Source organism: Podarcis liolepis (assembly GCF_965112155.1).
Source record: "Podarcis liolepis genome assembly, chromosome: 14".
Lineage (NCBI taxonomy): Eukaryota > Metazoa > Chordata > Lepidosauria > Squamata > Lacertidae > Podarcis > Podarcis liolepis.
Window position 1 is genome coordinate 9,906,720 of NC_139569.1, and position 16,516 is coordinate 9,923,235.

The window sequence follows — 16,516 nt, forward strand, 5'->3', positions numbered from 1 at the left end:
CAAAAACTCAGTGGGTGCGATCTGGAAGGCGCTTTTTTTGCTGGGCGTCCTCCTCTTGCTGAAATCAGGCTGGTGCTGTGAAATTCCTTGCAGCCTCTTGCAATGCTGGAAGGACCCCCAGCATAGAATTTGATAGGCTTCATAGAGAGCAGAGCTGCTTACAGGTGAAATCTTGCAGGGTAGGAAGCAACTGTATTATTACAAGGTTGCTGAACTGAGTTGGCTAGAACTTTGATAATATCCGTTACTGCCAATTTGATTAGCACTCTGGCACGGCTTGTAGGTGTGCTTTTGAAGACGCCAGTGTAGGTTTGAAGATGGCTTGCCAATCAGAAGGTCGGTGGTTCAAATCCCCGCAACGGGGTGAGTTCCCGTTGCTCTATCCCAGCTCCTGCCAACCTAGCAGTTCGAAAGCCATTGCAAGTAGATAAATAGGTACCACTGCGGTGGGAAGGCAAACAGCATTTTTGTGTTCTTGTGCTTCCGTCACGGTGTCCCGTTGCGCCAGAAGTGGTTTAGTCCTGCTGGCCACATGACCTGGAAAGCTGTCTGTGGACAAACACCAGCTCCCTCAGCCTGAAAGCGAGATCAGCGCTCAACCCTATAGTTGCCTTTGACTGGACTTAACCATCCAGGGGTCCTTTACCTTTTTTTTTTTTTTTGGAAGATGCAGGGTGATTTTCCCCATGGAATGCACCAACACCAACACTACCCTTCTCCAACTTTGTGACCTCAGCGTGTGTTGAGATTACAATTCCCTGAAACCCTGACCATTTATTGGCTAGGGAAAATGAGTATTGGGCCCAAACATCTGAAGGGAACAGGTTAGGGAAGTCTAAGCTTTGGCACCCAGGTACACACATCCATAAGAACATAATAAGTGTCTGCTGAATCAGGCCAAGGGCCCATCTGTTTCCACATCTGGGTAGTCATCGTGGCTACACAGATGCTTATGGACCCGGGCACCAGAACACTCTTCCCTTCCTGTGGATTCCAGCAAGGGGTATTCAGAAGCATATTGTTTCCAGGTTTGGGGGCAGAGCACCGCCATCATAGCTGCTCCTCATGTTTGTCCAGTGCTCTTTTACAAGTCATCCCAATTGGGGGCTATCACTGCCTCCTGCATGTGAGCGCTCCATAGTTTATGCACTGCCTAAAGAAATATTTTCTTTTATCCGTCTCAGATCACCCAGCGTTCAGCTTCATTGCATGTCCACGAGTTCTAGCGCTATGAGAGAGGAGGAAGGAAACTTCCTTTCTGTCTGCTTCTGTTCTATGCCACGTACAATTTAATCCACCTCAATTGCATCTCCTCTCATTCACATCTGCAACCATTCCTCGTAGGGGAACCGCTCCATCCCCTGTTGCCCTTCTCCGAACCTTTCCCAACTCTTACAAATATCCCTTTTGAGGCGAGGCAACCAGGGAAATGCTGTGAATTGCCATTTGCCCAAATGGCTGCAATAAGTCAGAATCGCTCTGTAGATTACCTAGTAGGAAAGCTTTGCAAAACTCAGTGTTTCGGGTTTTTTGGAGAACAGCTATAGATCAACAACAGAGCACCTGCTTTGCATGCAGAACGGCACAGGTTTGTTTCCTGGCAACCCTATGTATGGCTACCCGAAACCCTGGCGAGATGCTGCCAGTCAGTGTTGACTGTACTGAGCTAGATGGGCCAATAAGCCCACTTGTGTTGTTGATTGTTGTTGCTGTTTTTAAGCGACAAAATAACTCACTTTTATGAGTGGAGCAGTGAACTTTTAGGTCAGTGTTTGGAGACTTGACTTGCACATGACTGGAGGAGCATAATGTTTCTGAGTTGGCATGAACCAGACAGACAGGAAAACCACTAAGCAAAGGGCCTGGTACAAGCACCATCTCAACAATACAGCAGGTGACCCTGTTGCACCCAGTTTGTCTGGCCTCAGGCTAATGAGACAGAGGAACAGGAAGCGAGCAGAGGAGCCTCCCTTAAAAGTTTTCTTGCCCAAAGACCGTGTCTGGTCTCAGTAACTTCGCCTTGATGCTCCTTGCCTGTTACGCCAGAAACATGAGAGTTAAAAAGTGACTTTCAGAAACGGAAAACAAATCTCGCTTCCAAATTCTTCCTCTGTTTCCCTGAGCAGCAGTGATAGCATCAGTCCTGAGTAAAGTTGCAGCATCTCAGTAAAATCTAATCTCTAGATTATCTCTTGTTATTTGTTGACAAGAGTATTGCAGGCAATACAAAGCAGCAAACAGCGTAAATAGATAAGCATTGGCACAGCCGTATCAGTAAACAGTAAGCAATATAAATTTGTCAGTCGATAGAAGCAAAAGCCGTAGCAGACACAACTAGCAGTGTGTGGCACTAGCAGTGAAGGTATAAGCAGCACATGAAATTCAGATATAGTTTCAAGTATAAATAGAGCCAGAGCAAGCTTAAATAGAACAACAGAAGAGGAGTAAACACCTCCCCAGAAACACACAGCCACCCACTTGCAAGGAAATGTAGTCCCATGTCTCCAGCAAAGGCCCAGGCAAGGAAGGAAGAACCCCCTCCAATTGAAATAGAAAGGTGATTGAAAAGAAACATAGGAAGCTGGCTTGTAAGAGCTCATTGGTGCATTTAGCTTCTCTCTACACTGACAGGCAATAGCTCTCTGGGGTTTCAGACAGGGAGGAAGCATGCCAATGCTAACTTAATTACATAAATATATCTGCTAACAAGGAGATTCGCCTTCTCCTGACAGCATCTTTTTTTACCTTTATCACCTACAAGGGAGGTATTCAGTGGGCGCAGCTCTCTCGCTTCCTCGCATTTCCATGCTGGAAAGAAAATCTTCACTGCTTTTTGGGCTTCCTCTTTGCCCTTCAGCCGTTAAAGGCATACATACCCCACCAAGTAACATTGCTTATCAGCAGGACCCAATCCTCAATGTATTTACTTTCATTGACCTTTCAACGTCACCACAAGAGAATAATGCTACTGATTTGTATTACTGTTGTTGTTTATTTGGCGGCGATTGATCGATCGATTCATAAAACTTTTGTCCAAATGGCATTCCTGAGATAGCTCAGTTGGTAGAGCATGAGACTCTTGATCTCTTGGTCATGAGTTCGAATCCCACATTGGGCAAAAGATTCCTACATTGCAGGGGGTTGGACCAGATGACCCCATACGCTCCCTTCCAAGTCTATGATTCTATTCTGCCTTTTGATTTGAAGGCCCTCCAGGTGGCCTGCAAGAAGCGGGAACAGAGGGAACTGTCTTATGCAGAGGCAAACCACAGGCCCATGTAGCCTAGTATTGTCTGCACCGACTGGCAGCAGCTCTCCAGGGTTTCAGGCAGGGAACATTCACATCCCCACCTGGAGATGCTGAGGATTAAACCCAGGGCCTCCTGCAAACTCTACAGCGTGCTAACCCGTTCCCTTCTTTTCTCAGGACTGGAATTTAACATGGTACACCGAGAACCCAGACTTCACCAAGTGCTTTCAGAAAACCGTCCTCACCTGGATCCCTTGCATTTACCTCTGGGCTTGCTTCCCAATCTACTTCGTGTACCTCCAGCGCCATGACAGGGGATACATCCAAATGTCACATCTCAACAAAGCCAAAACAGTAAGTGGTGCATACATGCTCCGATGAAAATAAGGACATCCCATTCCATAATGATAATTTTACTATTTAGACTCCACACATCTTACTGGGTTGCCTGGGTAGCGTCCAACATATATAAAAACATAATAAAACATTAAACATTTTAAAACTTCCCTATACAGGAATGCTTTCAGACGGCTGGGGGGGGGGGCTGTGTCGGATAACTTCCTACCCTCCAACATTTCTCCAATGAAAATAGGGACATCCTAAGGAAAAGCAGGACATTCCAGGATCAAATCAAAAACTGGGATGGCTTCTCTTAAGCCCCTGGAAAATAGGGACACTTGGAGGGTCTGCATGATATATATGAAAGCTAAAGTCTTCAGAATCAATTGTTCCACCAGCCCAGTCCATTTGCGCGCGCACACAAAGCAGCTCCATATAAAATGCTGCTAAGAGAGCCTCTTCTCCTAATTCTATGTTTCATGAGGACTATTTATCTGAAAACGATCTTTTCCCCCCTTCCTGTTTCAGGCCTTGGGCCTCTTATTGTGGATAGTCTGCTGGGCAGACCTTTTCTACTCTTTCTGGGAAAGAAGTCACAACATTTTCCGAGCTCCTGTTTTTTTAGTCAGCCCTACGATTTTGGGCATAACAATGGTGAGTGAAAATGATGTTTTATTCTACTGCAGCTTCATTTTAGCAGCAGAACTTGTTTTGTTTGTAACCAAGGACAATGAGGAACAGCTAAAACGAGCCGTTTCCACCTATAGGACATCTCGTTATGCTTGTGTCCTGATTGCAAATCCGGGCAGTAGCTTGGTCCTGCCTTGGTGCAGCCTTACCAAATCGGATTCCTGCACAACTCCTGATTAGAGAACCAAGGAGGAATGGCTTCAAAAGTTAATGGACTATGTGGAAATGGTAAAATCTAATGGACTACAGCAGAAATGGTGAAATCTACAGTGATAAAAGAGACCAACTGTAGACCCTTTTCGGACTATTTGAAATACTGTTATAGTCAAATGAAAACACGGGCAGGGTTCAAATCACGAGCACAGAATGAAAACAATGATAAGTGAAATAGAAGATAATTATATTAGATTAAAGTATGTCATATAAAGCAGTAGGTATAAGGTGGAAATAAAAACATCACAGGAGTAAGGGTGGGAAGTCAAAATTTTAAGAAAAACATATGCTGAAATATAAGTAAATTTTTAAAACCTGTGAAAATCAATAAAAATTATGTCTAAAAACAAAAACAAAGTACAGTTGTACCTTGGAAGTCAAATGGAATCCATTCCGGAAGTCCATTTGACTTCCAAAACATTCAGAAACCAAAGCGGGTTTCTGATTGGCTGCAGGAAGCTCCTCCAGCCAATCGGAAGACGTGGAAGCCACGTCGGATGTTCGGCTTCCAAAAATAGTTTGCAAACCAGAACAGTCACTTCCGGGTTTGCGGCGTCCGGGAGCCAAAACGTCCGGGAACTAAGCTGTTCGAAAACCAAGGTACAACTGTAGATCAATAAATATCATAAAGTTGGGAGGTACCCTGAGAATCATCTAGTCCAGTCCCTTGCAATGCAAGAATATATGGCTGTCCCATATGGGGATCGAACCTGCAACCTTGACATTATCAGCCCCGTGCTCTAACCGACTGAGCTGTGTCCAAGGGGAAGATTTGTGGCCTTGTTCTTGTTTTGCTTTGCCATCATCGTTCTGATGGAACAGTGATCTCCTGCCCTTTGATTTCTCCACAGCTGCTTGCCACATTTTTGATACAGTACGAGAGGATGAAAGGAGCCCAGTCTTCAGGAGTCATGTTGCTCTTCTGGCTTATTGCGCTCCTGTGCGCCACCGTAACTTTTAGATCCAAAATTATGCACGCCTCAAGTACGGTAAGCAGCCTCCGCTAAGCACAGATGACTCTTTGGAATCGTGAAGGGAATCGGTTGCTTGTTTAATGATTAAACTCGGGATTCTTCTTGGCAATCTCTGTGCAGCCACACAAGTGAGTTAATGACCCATTAAACCTCATTCCGAAGCGTTAAAGGCCACTAAAGCGTGCTCCCTTTCCTTTTTCCCTTTTTGTTTGAAACTCAAATCAAAGCCTGGATGAGCTTGTCAAGGGACTATCAAAACAGCCCTACAGCCTCCTTGGAAGTGCAGTTCAGAGATGCCCCCCCCCCCCTGGACCAAAGCTGTGGGCAGCGGCTGTTGAAAGAGCTGGGGAAATGTTTTGTTCTTTCCCCTGACCATTATGCGGAGAATTTTCTGCGTTTTTATTTTTTTAAGATGTGTTAACTAGTGTGTGCATGCGGTTGCACATTCTAGCACGCTGTAAAACGCAAACACTTCCATTTGCTACAGCTTTTTTACATTATTATTATTATTTATTTCTATACTACCCATCATAAGCTCTCAGGGCAGTTCACAGAATAAAATGCAGGATAAAAACAAGTAAATAATGAAAAACAAAACAAGCCTCGAGGAAATGGTTCGTTCTCAGGTGTGTGCAGAGCTGCCTCTGAACATGGCGAGTCTATAGATCAGGGGTCAGCAAACTTTTTCAGCGGGGGGCCGGTCCACTGTCCCTCAGACCTTGTAGGGGGCCAGGCTATATTTTGAAAAAGGAAAGAAAAAATGAACGAATTCCTGTGCCCCACAAATAACCCAGAGATGCATTTTAAATAAAAGGACACATTCCACTCATGTCAAAACACGCTGATTCCCAGACCATCTGCGGGCCAGATTTAGAAGGCGATTGGGCCGGATCCAGCCCCTGGGCCTTAGTTTGCCTACCCATGCTATAGATTGTCATGGAATAATAGCCATTGGAATCCCCTTATCTTCCTCCTCATTGGACTTTTCTAACCCCCTTCAAAACCTTCTAAAACTGTGGCAGTCAGCACATTTTACGGCGTACCATATTCCATAAATTAGTTACACCCTGTGTGAAGACGCCCTTCTTTATCTCTGCCCTGAATCTCCTGCTGATCAATTTTGTCTGATGCGCCCAAGTATTGATGAGAGAGTTTTCTCCATCTCCTTTCTCTACAACGCATGTTATTTTGCTGGTTTCTGTTAGTCCGCTAACTGCAGCATTCAATGTCTTCTTCTAGGGTTCCGAAGTCGATGTTTTTCGTTATATTACATTCTACATCTATTTCGCTTTGGTGCTAATCCAGCTGATACTATCCTGTTTCCCTGAGAGGCCGCCTTTGTTTTCGGAAACAGTTCATGACCCTGTAAGTGATTTTGCCTTGGGAGGTGCCTCTCTGAGGGACGCCTGGGAATTTGCTTAAGTAGATTGCTTCTAATAATTTTGTGAGTGATTGATTTTCAATTTTATACATTTCAGTAATTTTATACTCATTTTAGCATTTGAAAACTTGTCTTCCTTCCCCTTTTTTCTGTGGTTCCTTAAATGTATTTTTTAATACATTCTGCATATCCAAATTAACTTAATTTGCTCATTTATTCATCCGCTTTAAATATATACGCCTCTAAAACTGCAGGTTATTACAGTCATCCTGTCAATGTTCTTACCTGTTTGCTTCTAATGATTTTGTTTGACCATGCTATATGCAAACAAAATCTTAAAATAAGAATTCTGGAACTCTCTTCTTAGAGTTTCCAGAAAGAAGCAAGTTTATTGGCCGAATTGTTGTTGGTGGTTTTGTTTCTTAAAGGTCATTTTCTTCCTATTTTTCTGGTCCTATAAATACTGCAGCGTGGAAACTTGTGTGTCTGTGTATCCTAAACTGTTGTTCAAAAATCTCTGCAAAGAGGCTCACGAACCGGGAAGCGGTCATTTCTGGTATCTCGTTTGTGCACAGGCCTTCTCTCTGTTTCGTGGGATTAGCACCATTTCCCTGGCTTGACAGTTGTGATTTAGCTCTTAATTAGGTCCAGAGTTGCAAGTTCTTATTTTTAGACGGTGATGTACCTTGTGGACTTAAATGGCCTCTGGTGGTTTATGTATTTGCTTAGCCAGACCATGATACTGATTTTAGTGAACAGGTGAGCTGGTTTGGGAGTTTGAGCTGGGACTGAGCAGCGGGATAAAACTGGAAAAAGAGGAGCAGTCAGCGCTATTCAGCTTACTTCTCCCGATAGTAGACTGGTTGAAATCAGTGTCCCTAACTTAGTCACATTTCAGCAGGTATATAATCGTACCTTGGTTTTCGAACAGCTTAGTTCTCGAACGTTTTGGCTCCTGAACGCCGCAAACCTGGAAGTGACCGTTCCAGTTTGCAAACTATTTTTGGAAGCCAAATGTCCGACGGGGCTTCCACTGCTTCTGATTGGCTGCAGGAGCTTTCTGCAGCCTATCAGAAGCCACGCTTTGGTTTGCGGACATTTTGGAAGTTGAACGGACTTCCGGAACGGATCCTGTTCGACTTCCAAGGTATGACTGTACTTTGAATAAAAGTTACTTGCATAAGTATCTGATTTATACCAAGTCAGGCCCATTGGTCCATCTAGCTCAGAATTCTCTACACTGACTGGCAGCAGCAGCAGCAGCAGCTCTTCAGGGTTTCAGGAAGGAATTATGTACCAGCCCAACAGGAGATGCCATTGAGGGTTGAAGCTGGGATCTTCAGCATGCAAAACAGATGCTCTGGCTCTGAGCTGCAGCCAGCAGGGGCATTCCAGACACACACGAGAACAAACTTTTGGCTTGCATACGCTTCTCCTTCCTTTCACACAGTGGCTCAGTTGAGACGATAATTCTCCTTCCCGCTGCATGCTGGTTTCAGCACACTGTCACTGGGTAGCTCAGTTGGTTAGAGCATGGTGCTCATAACGTCAAGGTTGGAGGTTCAGTCCCCATACGGGACAGCTGCATATTCCTGCATTGCAGGGGATTGGACTACAACTCCCATCATCCCTGAGCTCTGGCCTTGATAGCTAGGGGTGATGGGAGTTGTAGTTCAACAACATCTGGGGACCCACAGGTTGAGAAAGGCTGGACTAGAAGATCCTTGAGGTCCCTTCCAGCTCTACAATCCTATGGTTCTATGATCCTGGCTTTTATTAAGCCAGAGTTCCCTGTTACATTTGAAAAAGGGGAACTGTGGATTAATGTCAATAGGTTAACGAATTAGGAGAAATAAGCCGGGATACCCTGGAATGATTGCCCAACCCAGCCACTGATCGATGACTTCCTGGTTCGGTAGCAATTTCTACTTTCCCAGTTCTTTCAATTAGTAAACTGTGAAACCAGGTTTGAAAAGTTGCTAATCTCGGAGTGCCAAGAAAGAACAGAATATGTGAACCCAAGATTCCTTTGGTTTTATTTTTGTTACGCCCAACCACCACTTGATGTAGTGCTTGAAGAACCCCTGTAATGGGTGCGAATTCTTACAGTAGTCTTGTCCCTGTAGCACTGCTGGCTGATTGCATGCTGCGGTAGAACACTCTTCCGAAATGGAAACGATGGCAAACGATACTCTTAATAGGTAAACAAAACAAGTTAGCAGTTATTCTGGTTAAAAACTGGATAGGACTTCTAGGTTAGAAATGTTCTCCAGAAGGAAAGGCCTGTGTTCAAATCTTACCCACTCTAGGGACTTGCTTTCAGTTCCCTGTTTGTGAGTAGAGAGCTACCTCACCCGAGTGGTTGCAAACCTGACGAGATTATGGTACTTGCTGCTGCTGCCCATTTAGAGTTACATTGTTTAAGTAATATATCTTAATGAAGACTCTAATGAATGGTAATGTAATCCAAGGCAGAATTTGCTTGGAACCTGAACTCGGGTCTTTTTGGTTACAGCGACTGTTTTGCTGTGAATTGATTCATTTCAAAAGGGGGGGGGGGCATTTCTTCCTAATAGGAATGCAATCAGTCAGAAAGAGCAGTCAAAGCCCTTCATCGTGTTTGACCTGTTGCCACTGACTTCTGCCAACATAAATATTTGTCTTCAGCCTATTCTCTGCCTCTTTTGATCTCTGGGGCAGATAAAATCTTGCTCTCTGGCTCTTGCAAGTAGCTTAGTTTTGATAGATAGCAAAATGCTGCTGGTGGGGCTGGCGAGCAGGCGGCCCAGGCTCCCCTTCCCGTTGTGCCTGTTCATCCTTTCCCCAGATCCAGAACTGAGAATCTCACTGCCTTTAAGCCATATTCATCAATGGCCACTGGCTGTTCCGGTAGTTCAGAGGGGTTTCCATGCAGATCTGCTTTCTATTATTTTTGGGAGTTGTCCGTATGGTGTTCTTCCATGGAAAACTTGAGCACACGAAGGAATGCGATAATGCAGGAGGTGCTTGGCTTCTTCTATACTTCACAACAACGCTCTCGGTAACCAAGCGGTGATTGTGCCGGCTGTGCCAAAGCTAGGAGAGGAATCGGGGAGATCCTTACGCCACCCCCTTGGCATTCCTTTGGAAATAATAATCATGGTCGGGTGGGTGGTAGCGGCCGCTTTTCCCCCTTGCTTTTAAATCAAAGCATAACTTGTGCCTGGTTTCATCCGCCTGAGATGATACATAAGAGCATATTGGCTTTTGTTTTTTTAGCTGCTGCTTTCCGCCTTCACCAGAGGGTGGGGACCACCACCATGCCTCAGTGTGTTGTTTTTGACCTCACAAGCCCTGCCATATGTAAACAGGCTTCCAGACACAGATGATTAATAGGGCAGTTGGGGCTCCAGCGGCTGTGTGATAAGTTAGGGACACTCTGGACTGTTCAGCGGAAAGCAAGGACAGAGAGTGCCTTGTCTCCAGCCCGGAGAAATAACTTTATAATGTGTTGTGTTGCTGGGCCAGGAGCAGTGAGTTCTCGCTCAGCTTGGCTCTTTGTGCCCAAAGCAGTCCTCTTCCCTTTCCTGGACCCAGCCGAATTCCTGCAGGTGGTGGTGGTGATAAGAACAGGCCAAGTGAGGTATTCGTGAAGCCAAGAGGCCGAGACAGGTTCATGGTGGCTGGGATTGGGGTGTTGGTGGAGGCTGTCTGGTGGCAAAAGCCAGCCAGGGCTAGAGAGCGGCAGGTTGGCAAAAGCTGGCATATAAGTACAGTGGTACCTCGGGATGCGAATGGGATCTGTTCCGGAGCCCCATTCGCACCCAGAAGCAAACGTAACTAGCGATGGCATGTCTGCGTACACACACGTCGCTTTTCGCCGCTTCTGCATGACGTCATTTTGAGCGTCTGCGTGAGTGGTGAAACCCGGAAGTAACACGCTCCATTACTTCTGGGTTGCCGCGGAGCGCAACTCGAACATGCTCAACATGAAGCATATTCAACCCGAGGTATGACTGTAGACAGCAGTAGAAAAAAGACAGTCACGGAACCGAGAAATTGCACTAAACAAATGAAATACCGTGAAAATCCCTGAAATGAGAAGTAATCGACTAGAAATATTATCTTATGGAAATGGACTAAATAATAAAAATCAAAAGTTTTAAGGGAAAAAATTAGAAAAACCTAAAATTGAACAAAGCCTTAATGGGATGCCGGCTACAAACCTCGTTTCACTGAACTATTCAGTTTCCTCAGAAAGAAATAGGAAAATCATAAACCTTAAACGACCTTTGCTTCACCTAAGTCGAGCTAGGATTACAGTATAATACTTCAGAATTTTTGGGAGTTCTACCCCCTTTCTTTGAATTTTGGTCATTTAAGGTTTATTTAGTCCATTTCCATAAGATAATATTTCTAGTCGATTACTTCTCGTTTCAGGGATTTTCACGGTATTTCATTTGTTTGGGGCATATAAGTAGACAGCTTTTGCAGAACAGAAAGTATAAGCCTTCTCATTCCTGGGGAAAGGAACTTGAGCAGTGCCAGCGTGGGCTTTTGTGCTCACCACTCCAGGAAGTGAGCACCAACCAGGATTGGTGCGAAGGGCTCTCCTCCTTGGGAATGTGCTCTCTGTTGAAGTTGGCGGCTGCTTTTCAGCAGTGCGGTTGGGCGTTGAGCTAGAATGGAAGTGAGGGACTGAGCGCTGTCTCACCACCCGGGAGACTGCCCTTTCCGTAACCCTGACTTAATGTTGTATAATTGGCCGGGCCTTTAATCTGTTGGAAGGAACTGAGACGCCGAATATTTTCTAGTTTGGCTGCGGGTTTCTGACGCTGGGGAAGGGAAAGTTTTTCCTGATAGCTCTAATAAAACTGCTGACATCCTTGCCATATGTGCGCTAAGGTGCTTTTGGAGCCAAGCAGCGCTGATTCCAGTTGACCGGAATATTTTTCGGTTTGTGGCAGGAGGATTTGAGTGAAGGGCAGTATAGCTCGGAGACAGAGTCAGCTGCATTGCATGTAGAAGATCTCAAGTTCGGCCTCTGGCCTCTCCAGCCAAAGGCCCCTGCCTGAAATCCTGCAGGAGTCTTACCTGTCGGCATAAATAATACTAGCATCATCCAGGATTTCGATTGGGGGCCTTTAGCTGGAGATGTCAGGGTCAGCCTTGGGACATGGTACAGGCAAAGGAGGTGCTCTGAGGCAGCTTCCTGTGTTCTCGAACATGTTGTTTAAAACTTAGAGTCTAATTGCAGAGGCAGGGAGTGGGGCCTTGCAGCTGAGAATTAGCTAGTGGCTCCAATTTGGGGGTTCAGCATGATAAAAACTCCCCCCCCCAAAAAAAATCTGGTACTTCTCCCTATCGCTGTTAGAGAGCTCCATTTGAAAATGTTTCTCATGTGTTATATACATACACACGCTGGGGTTTTGTGAGACGTGCCGTCTACGTGCTTGGTTTTAATTTGGCACGCATTATTGAACTGAATTCATAATGTTAAATGGGAACCCCTAGTGTTTGCGTGCAAGTTAGCGTGTGTAATACAACTAAAATTCGGCATGGAAATGAGAAACTAGGTGTGGCAAGCTTTGTTGGGATTAAGAAAAAGCACTTGAATGTTACATTCTGCAGAAAAGCAGAAATATTAAATCTGATTTGTAACAGGTTGAATATTTTTCACTCCTTAGAATCCCTGCCCGGAATACAGCGCTTCTTTTCTGTCCAGGATCACATTCTGGTGGATCACTGGGTAAGAGGACAAATGGTTCACATTTGAGCTCCATCAACCTACTTTCCCTATGCCTGTTTAAGGTTTGCTCGAGGCTCTGTTATCCTTGGCAGTTTGACATATAAGTCATATTGGGTGCTGGCTCCTCCTTAGAAAGAAATGAGAAACAAAAACGGTTGCGTATCAAGAATTCCAAGTGAAATAAACCAATGACCATATGAATAACAGCATATTTGAGGGGTGAAGCATTGAAATTCTCAAAGACAGTGGGCTGGCTGCTTTCTTTCCTTCTTTCTCTTTCATTCTCTCTCTGTTTTCCTTCCTTCCTTCCTCTTTTCTTACCTAAGGCAGGGATGGGGGTGTCATTGACCACTCCCATCAGCCTCAGCCACAATGGCCAATGATCCGGGATGATGGGAATTGTTGTCCAGCACCCATCTAGTGGAGCTTAAGTTCCCTGCTGCTGGCCTAAGGCGTTCACCTATGTTTGCATTTCATATGTTTCTGCTACAGAAATACTGATTATATATACTTGCAGTTCTCTGTAAGTGGTTTTGCCACTGGGCGATGCCCAAAGCAATATGCAATATTATTATTATTAAAAAGCAGCATGAAAACAAATACAGTGGTAACTCTAGTTGCTTTCACCTCCGGTAACATATATGCGGCAAACAAAGAAGTATTTTTCTGGGTTTTGCGCGCGCATGCACAGAGGTACAGAAGCAGCACCTCTGGTTGCGAATTCCTTGGGATCCGACCGGAGCTCCGGAACGGATCCCGTGCGCAACCGGAGGTACCACTGTACTTAAAAAACAGCAGCGGCGTAAATAGAATAGAATAAATACAGTTGTGTAAAACCAGGTAAAAAAGAGTTCAGCTGAATACAGTAAAGAAAGCTTTTTCTATTTTTGTAAAATAGACGCAAGCAGCAAAAAAGTTCCGCTCTAAGGCCAAGCCGATCTTGTTTTGAGGATAGAAGGGACCCTGAGCCACAAGCTACCCATGACTGGAGAAGAATGGAGAGCTTTTGAGGGAGGCCATATTGTTCTAGAGAGAGGGATTATATCACACTATAAAACCATGATGCCAATTGGTGTGCTATTCAGTAGAGGAGAAATTGCAGCTGTTTCTATAACTTTTGGCTTGCAGGGGGGAAGGCCTCGGTTTTCTGATTTTCTATGCACTCTTTGACTAACTGCTGCACATTTTCTAACGTAGGTTGATGATTCAAGGATATCGGCAGCCGTTGGAAGCGAAAGACCTGTGGTCGTTAAACAAGGAGGATACATCTGAAGAAGTGGTGCCTGGTATGGTTCAGAACTGGGCGAAGGAGTATGCGAAGGCAAAAACGTAAGTATTTTAAGTTTACCGTCAGTGTTAAACTACTAAGAATCCAAAGGTGGGGAGCCGGTGGCTGCCAGATGTTGCTAGAGTATCATTCCTTGTGCTGGCTAGGGCTTGTAGGGGGTAGTGCAAATCATTCTCAGTATAAATCCACTGAGGTTTCACCTTTCATTTTCTCTGTAAACTTCCTTTCTACAACAAAGTCTGTAAAACAGAAAGCATGAAGTGGGGGGGGGGAGGGGCTCCTCAACCGTTTCTGTCCTGGCTCTGCAAAAGGCGAGAAACGCTGGGTGAGTCCAGGAGAGGGGAGAAGGCAAAAAAGTCAATGAGTAGCTGAATCGCAAACCCTGCCTTGCAGCTATTCAAAGCCTCAGACTCCGAAACACAGTTGCACTCAGGCAGTTCCAAAATTAACGGATGGTTTACAGCAGGGGTCGGAAGAGTTTTTGTGGCTTGGGCCAGTACATGGTCCCGCAGACGCCGCGTTGGGCCGGAGCTTCCTGCAGCCAATGGGAAGCTGGCCAGCGTCGCGGTAGGCGGTCCCCACTCTGATCTTCACCGATTTAGTGTGGTGCATGGGAGCCGACTGAGCGGGCAGCAGGGGTCCCTGAGCGGGCGGCGGGGGTCCATGGACCGCTTAAACGACCCCCATGGGCCACACATGGGCCTTAGGTTGCCGATCCCTGACTTACAGCATATTTCCAAGGAACGCAGGCCTGCTTCTCTGCCAAGGCATTTTCCGCCTCTTCTTTGACTTTCTTACAGATGCAAGACTTTGCATAACTTTGAAACCCATTTCCCTCTTATTTAAAGCAGCCAGATGCAAAAGAAGCCAGGGTGCACCTTTAACAGATTATTATTATTATTATTTATTGAATTTATATACCGCCCTATACCTGGGGCGTCTCAGAGAATATTTCAGTGAGCCTAGCCTGTCCCGCAAGGTAAAGCTGCTGTAATTCTCTCTTCTATATGGCTACTAAACATGCAGGCAACTTGACTCCTTTTGCATGTGGCCACCGCCCTCGTCTCTCCCTCCACCCCTCACAAAAAGCAGCAGCTAATGGCCAGGTGGAGAACTGCACCTGACCTGCCACCTGTACCTGGGGTTAGAAACTTGCTCACCAGGTGATGTTGGCTTGCCAATTCCTGGCCAGCATTCAAGGGATGTTAGGAGCTGTAGTTCAGCAATATCTGGAGTGGGCGGTGGCGGCGATGAATTCTACACCATTTTTTTCACAGTTGTAATAAAGAAATATGAAAATACCATAAGTACACGTTGTGTGCAAATAAAGTATGCCAGTGAATACAGAATCTCTGGACGCTTCTGTTTCGATAGGCTCTCGACGCCAATGCTGTACTCGCCCAAGAAACCTACAAAATCCAGTGGCTCGAACGGGGATGTGATGGAAGAAGCTGAAGCTCTGATCATTAAACCTTCTCAAAGGGACAAGGAGCCGTCTCTTGCTAAGGTCTTATACAAGTCGTTTGGGCCATACTTCCTCATGAGTTTCCTCTTCAAGGCCTTCCACGACCTTATGATGTTTACAGGACCTGAACTCTTAAGGTAAGCAGAGCGCTGTCTTGCTCCCATCACTGTAGAGTGCATGGATAGTTGCTGCTGCTATCAAACTTTTCCATGGGTGGTTGTTGATTGCTTTTGATGCTCCTCTTCCCTTTATAAAGCAGAGAGTGGTTTACTTGGGTCTCCCAGCCCAGGCACCTCCAAACTCGGCCCTCCAGATGTTTTGGGACTACAACTCCCATTATCCCTAGCTAACAGGACCAGCGGTCAGGGATGATGGGAGTGTAGTCCCGAAACATCTGGAGAGCCGAGTTTGGGGGTGCCTGAGCTAGCCATTTCCCACTTTCACACTCATCAGAACCAGAAATAGATGTCCCCAGATTTCATACAGTCTGGCACGCTTAGGAAAACTGCTGTCCAGGAGTTTACATGGTGTTTCTGTTCCTCCACTTACAACAGCGGTTTTCACAGCATTTGGAGGCACTCTTGGCAATCCGCTTGGAAGATTTTCAAGCATTCCTTGGTGAGAAGGTACAGAACATCTTCCCTGAAGATGGCATGTTAACCCTCTCCTGGCCTTCCCCTTCACTGCAGGGCAATGTGGCTGTGTTTGAGCAGGAACACTTTGTTCACATAAAACTGCAATTGAACTCTAGTACGTTTGCTCAGCGATCCATGTAAATGGGCTGTGCCTCATATGAAAGTCAAGCGGATTTGTTCATCTTGTTCAAAATGAACTTCTCTGGTGCATAATAGCACTCTAGGATCTTCAGCAGAGAGATGCCTTTTGTATTGCCTTCCGCCTTCCGCCTTCTGCTTTTAGCCAGAGCTGTCTGGGATTGACCCTTATAAATGCAATTTTTTTGCTCTTCCATCAAACTCCGGTGCTTCTCTCTTAACATCACACCCTGGAGTTTTAGATAGAGAACACGGGCAATGTGATTTTTAAGGAAATATTTGGGAAGGAGGTGCTGAAATCTCAGTGGCAAGCCCACACCGTACTTACTTTGGAACGCACTTTGTTTTAACTGATTCTAATTTTTATACAATTGTAACCCCTGGAATCTTACTGTGGTGGAGGGCGGGGTAAGAA

General features: G+C 45.5%; 1 protein-coding gene across 5 annotated transcripts in view; it reads left to right on the forward strand.

The window, feature by feature from the left end:
- The window catches only part of LOC310692819 (multidrug resistance-associated protein 1-like), a 73,271-nt gene that overhangs the window by 17,737 nt on the left and 39,018 nt on the right, over positions 1-16,516 (forward strand). For all 5 annotated transcript variants that reach the window (XM_083474129.1, XM_083474130.1, XM_083474131.1 and 2 more), the window contains exons 2-8: positions 3,428-3,604; positions 4,118-4,243; positions 5,344-5,481; positions 6,706-6,831; positions 12,514-12,575; positions 13,773-13,904; positions 15,238-15,465. In XM_083474129.1, the coding sequence (XP_083330255.1) occupies positions 3,428-3,604; positions 4,118-4,243; positions 5,344-5,481; positions 6,706-6,831; positions 12,514-12,575; positions 13,773-13,904; positions 15,238-15,465 (989 nt within the window). The remainder of the gene's footprint in view (positions 1-3,427; positions 3,605-4,117; positions 4,244-5,343; positions 5,482-6,705; positions 6,832-12,513; positions 12,576-13,772; positions 13,905-15,237; positions 15,466-16,516) is intronic.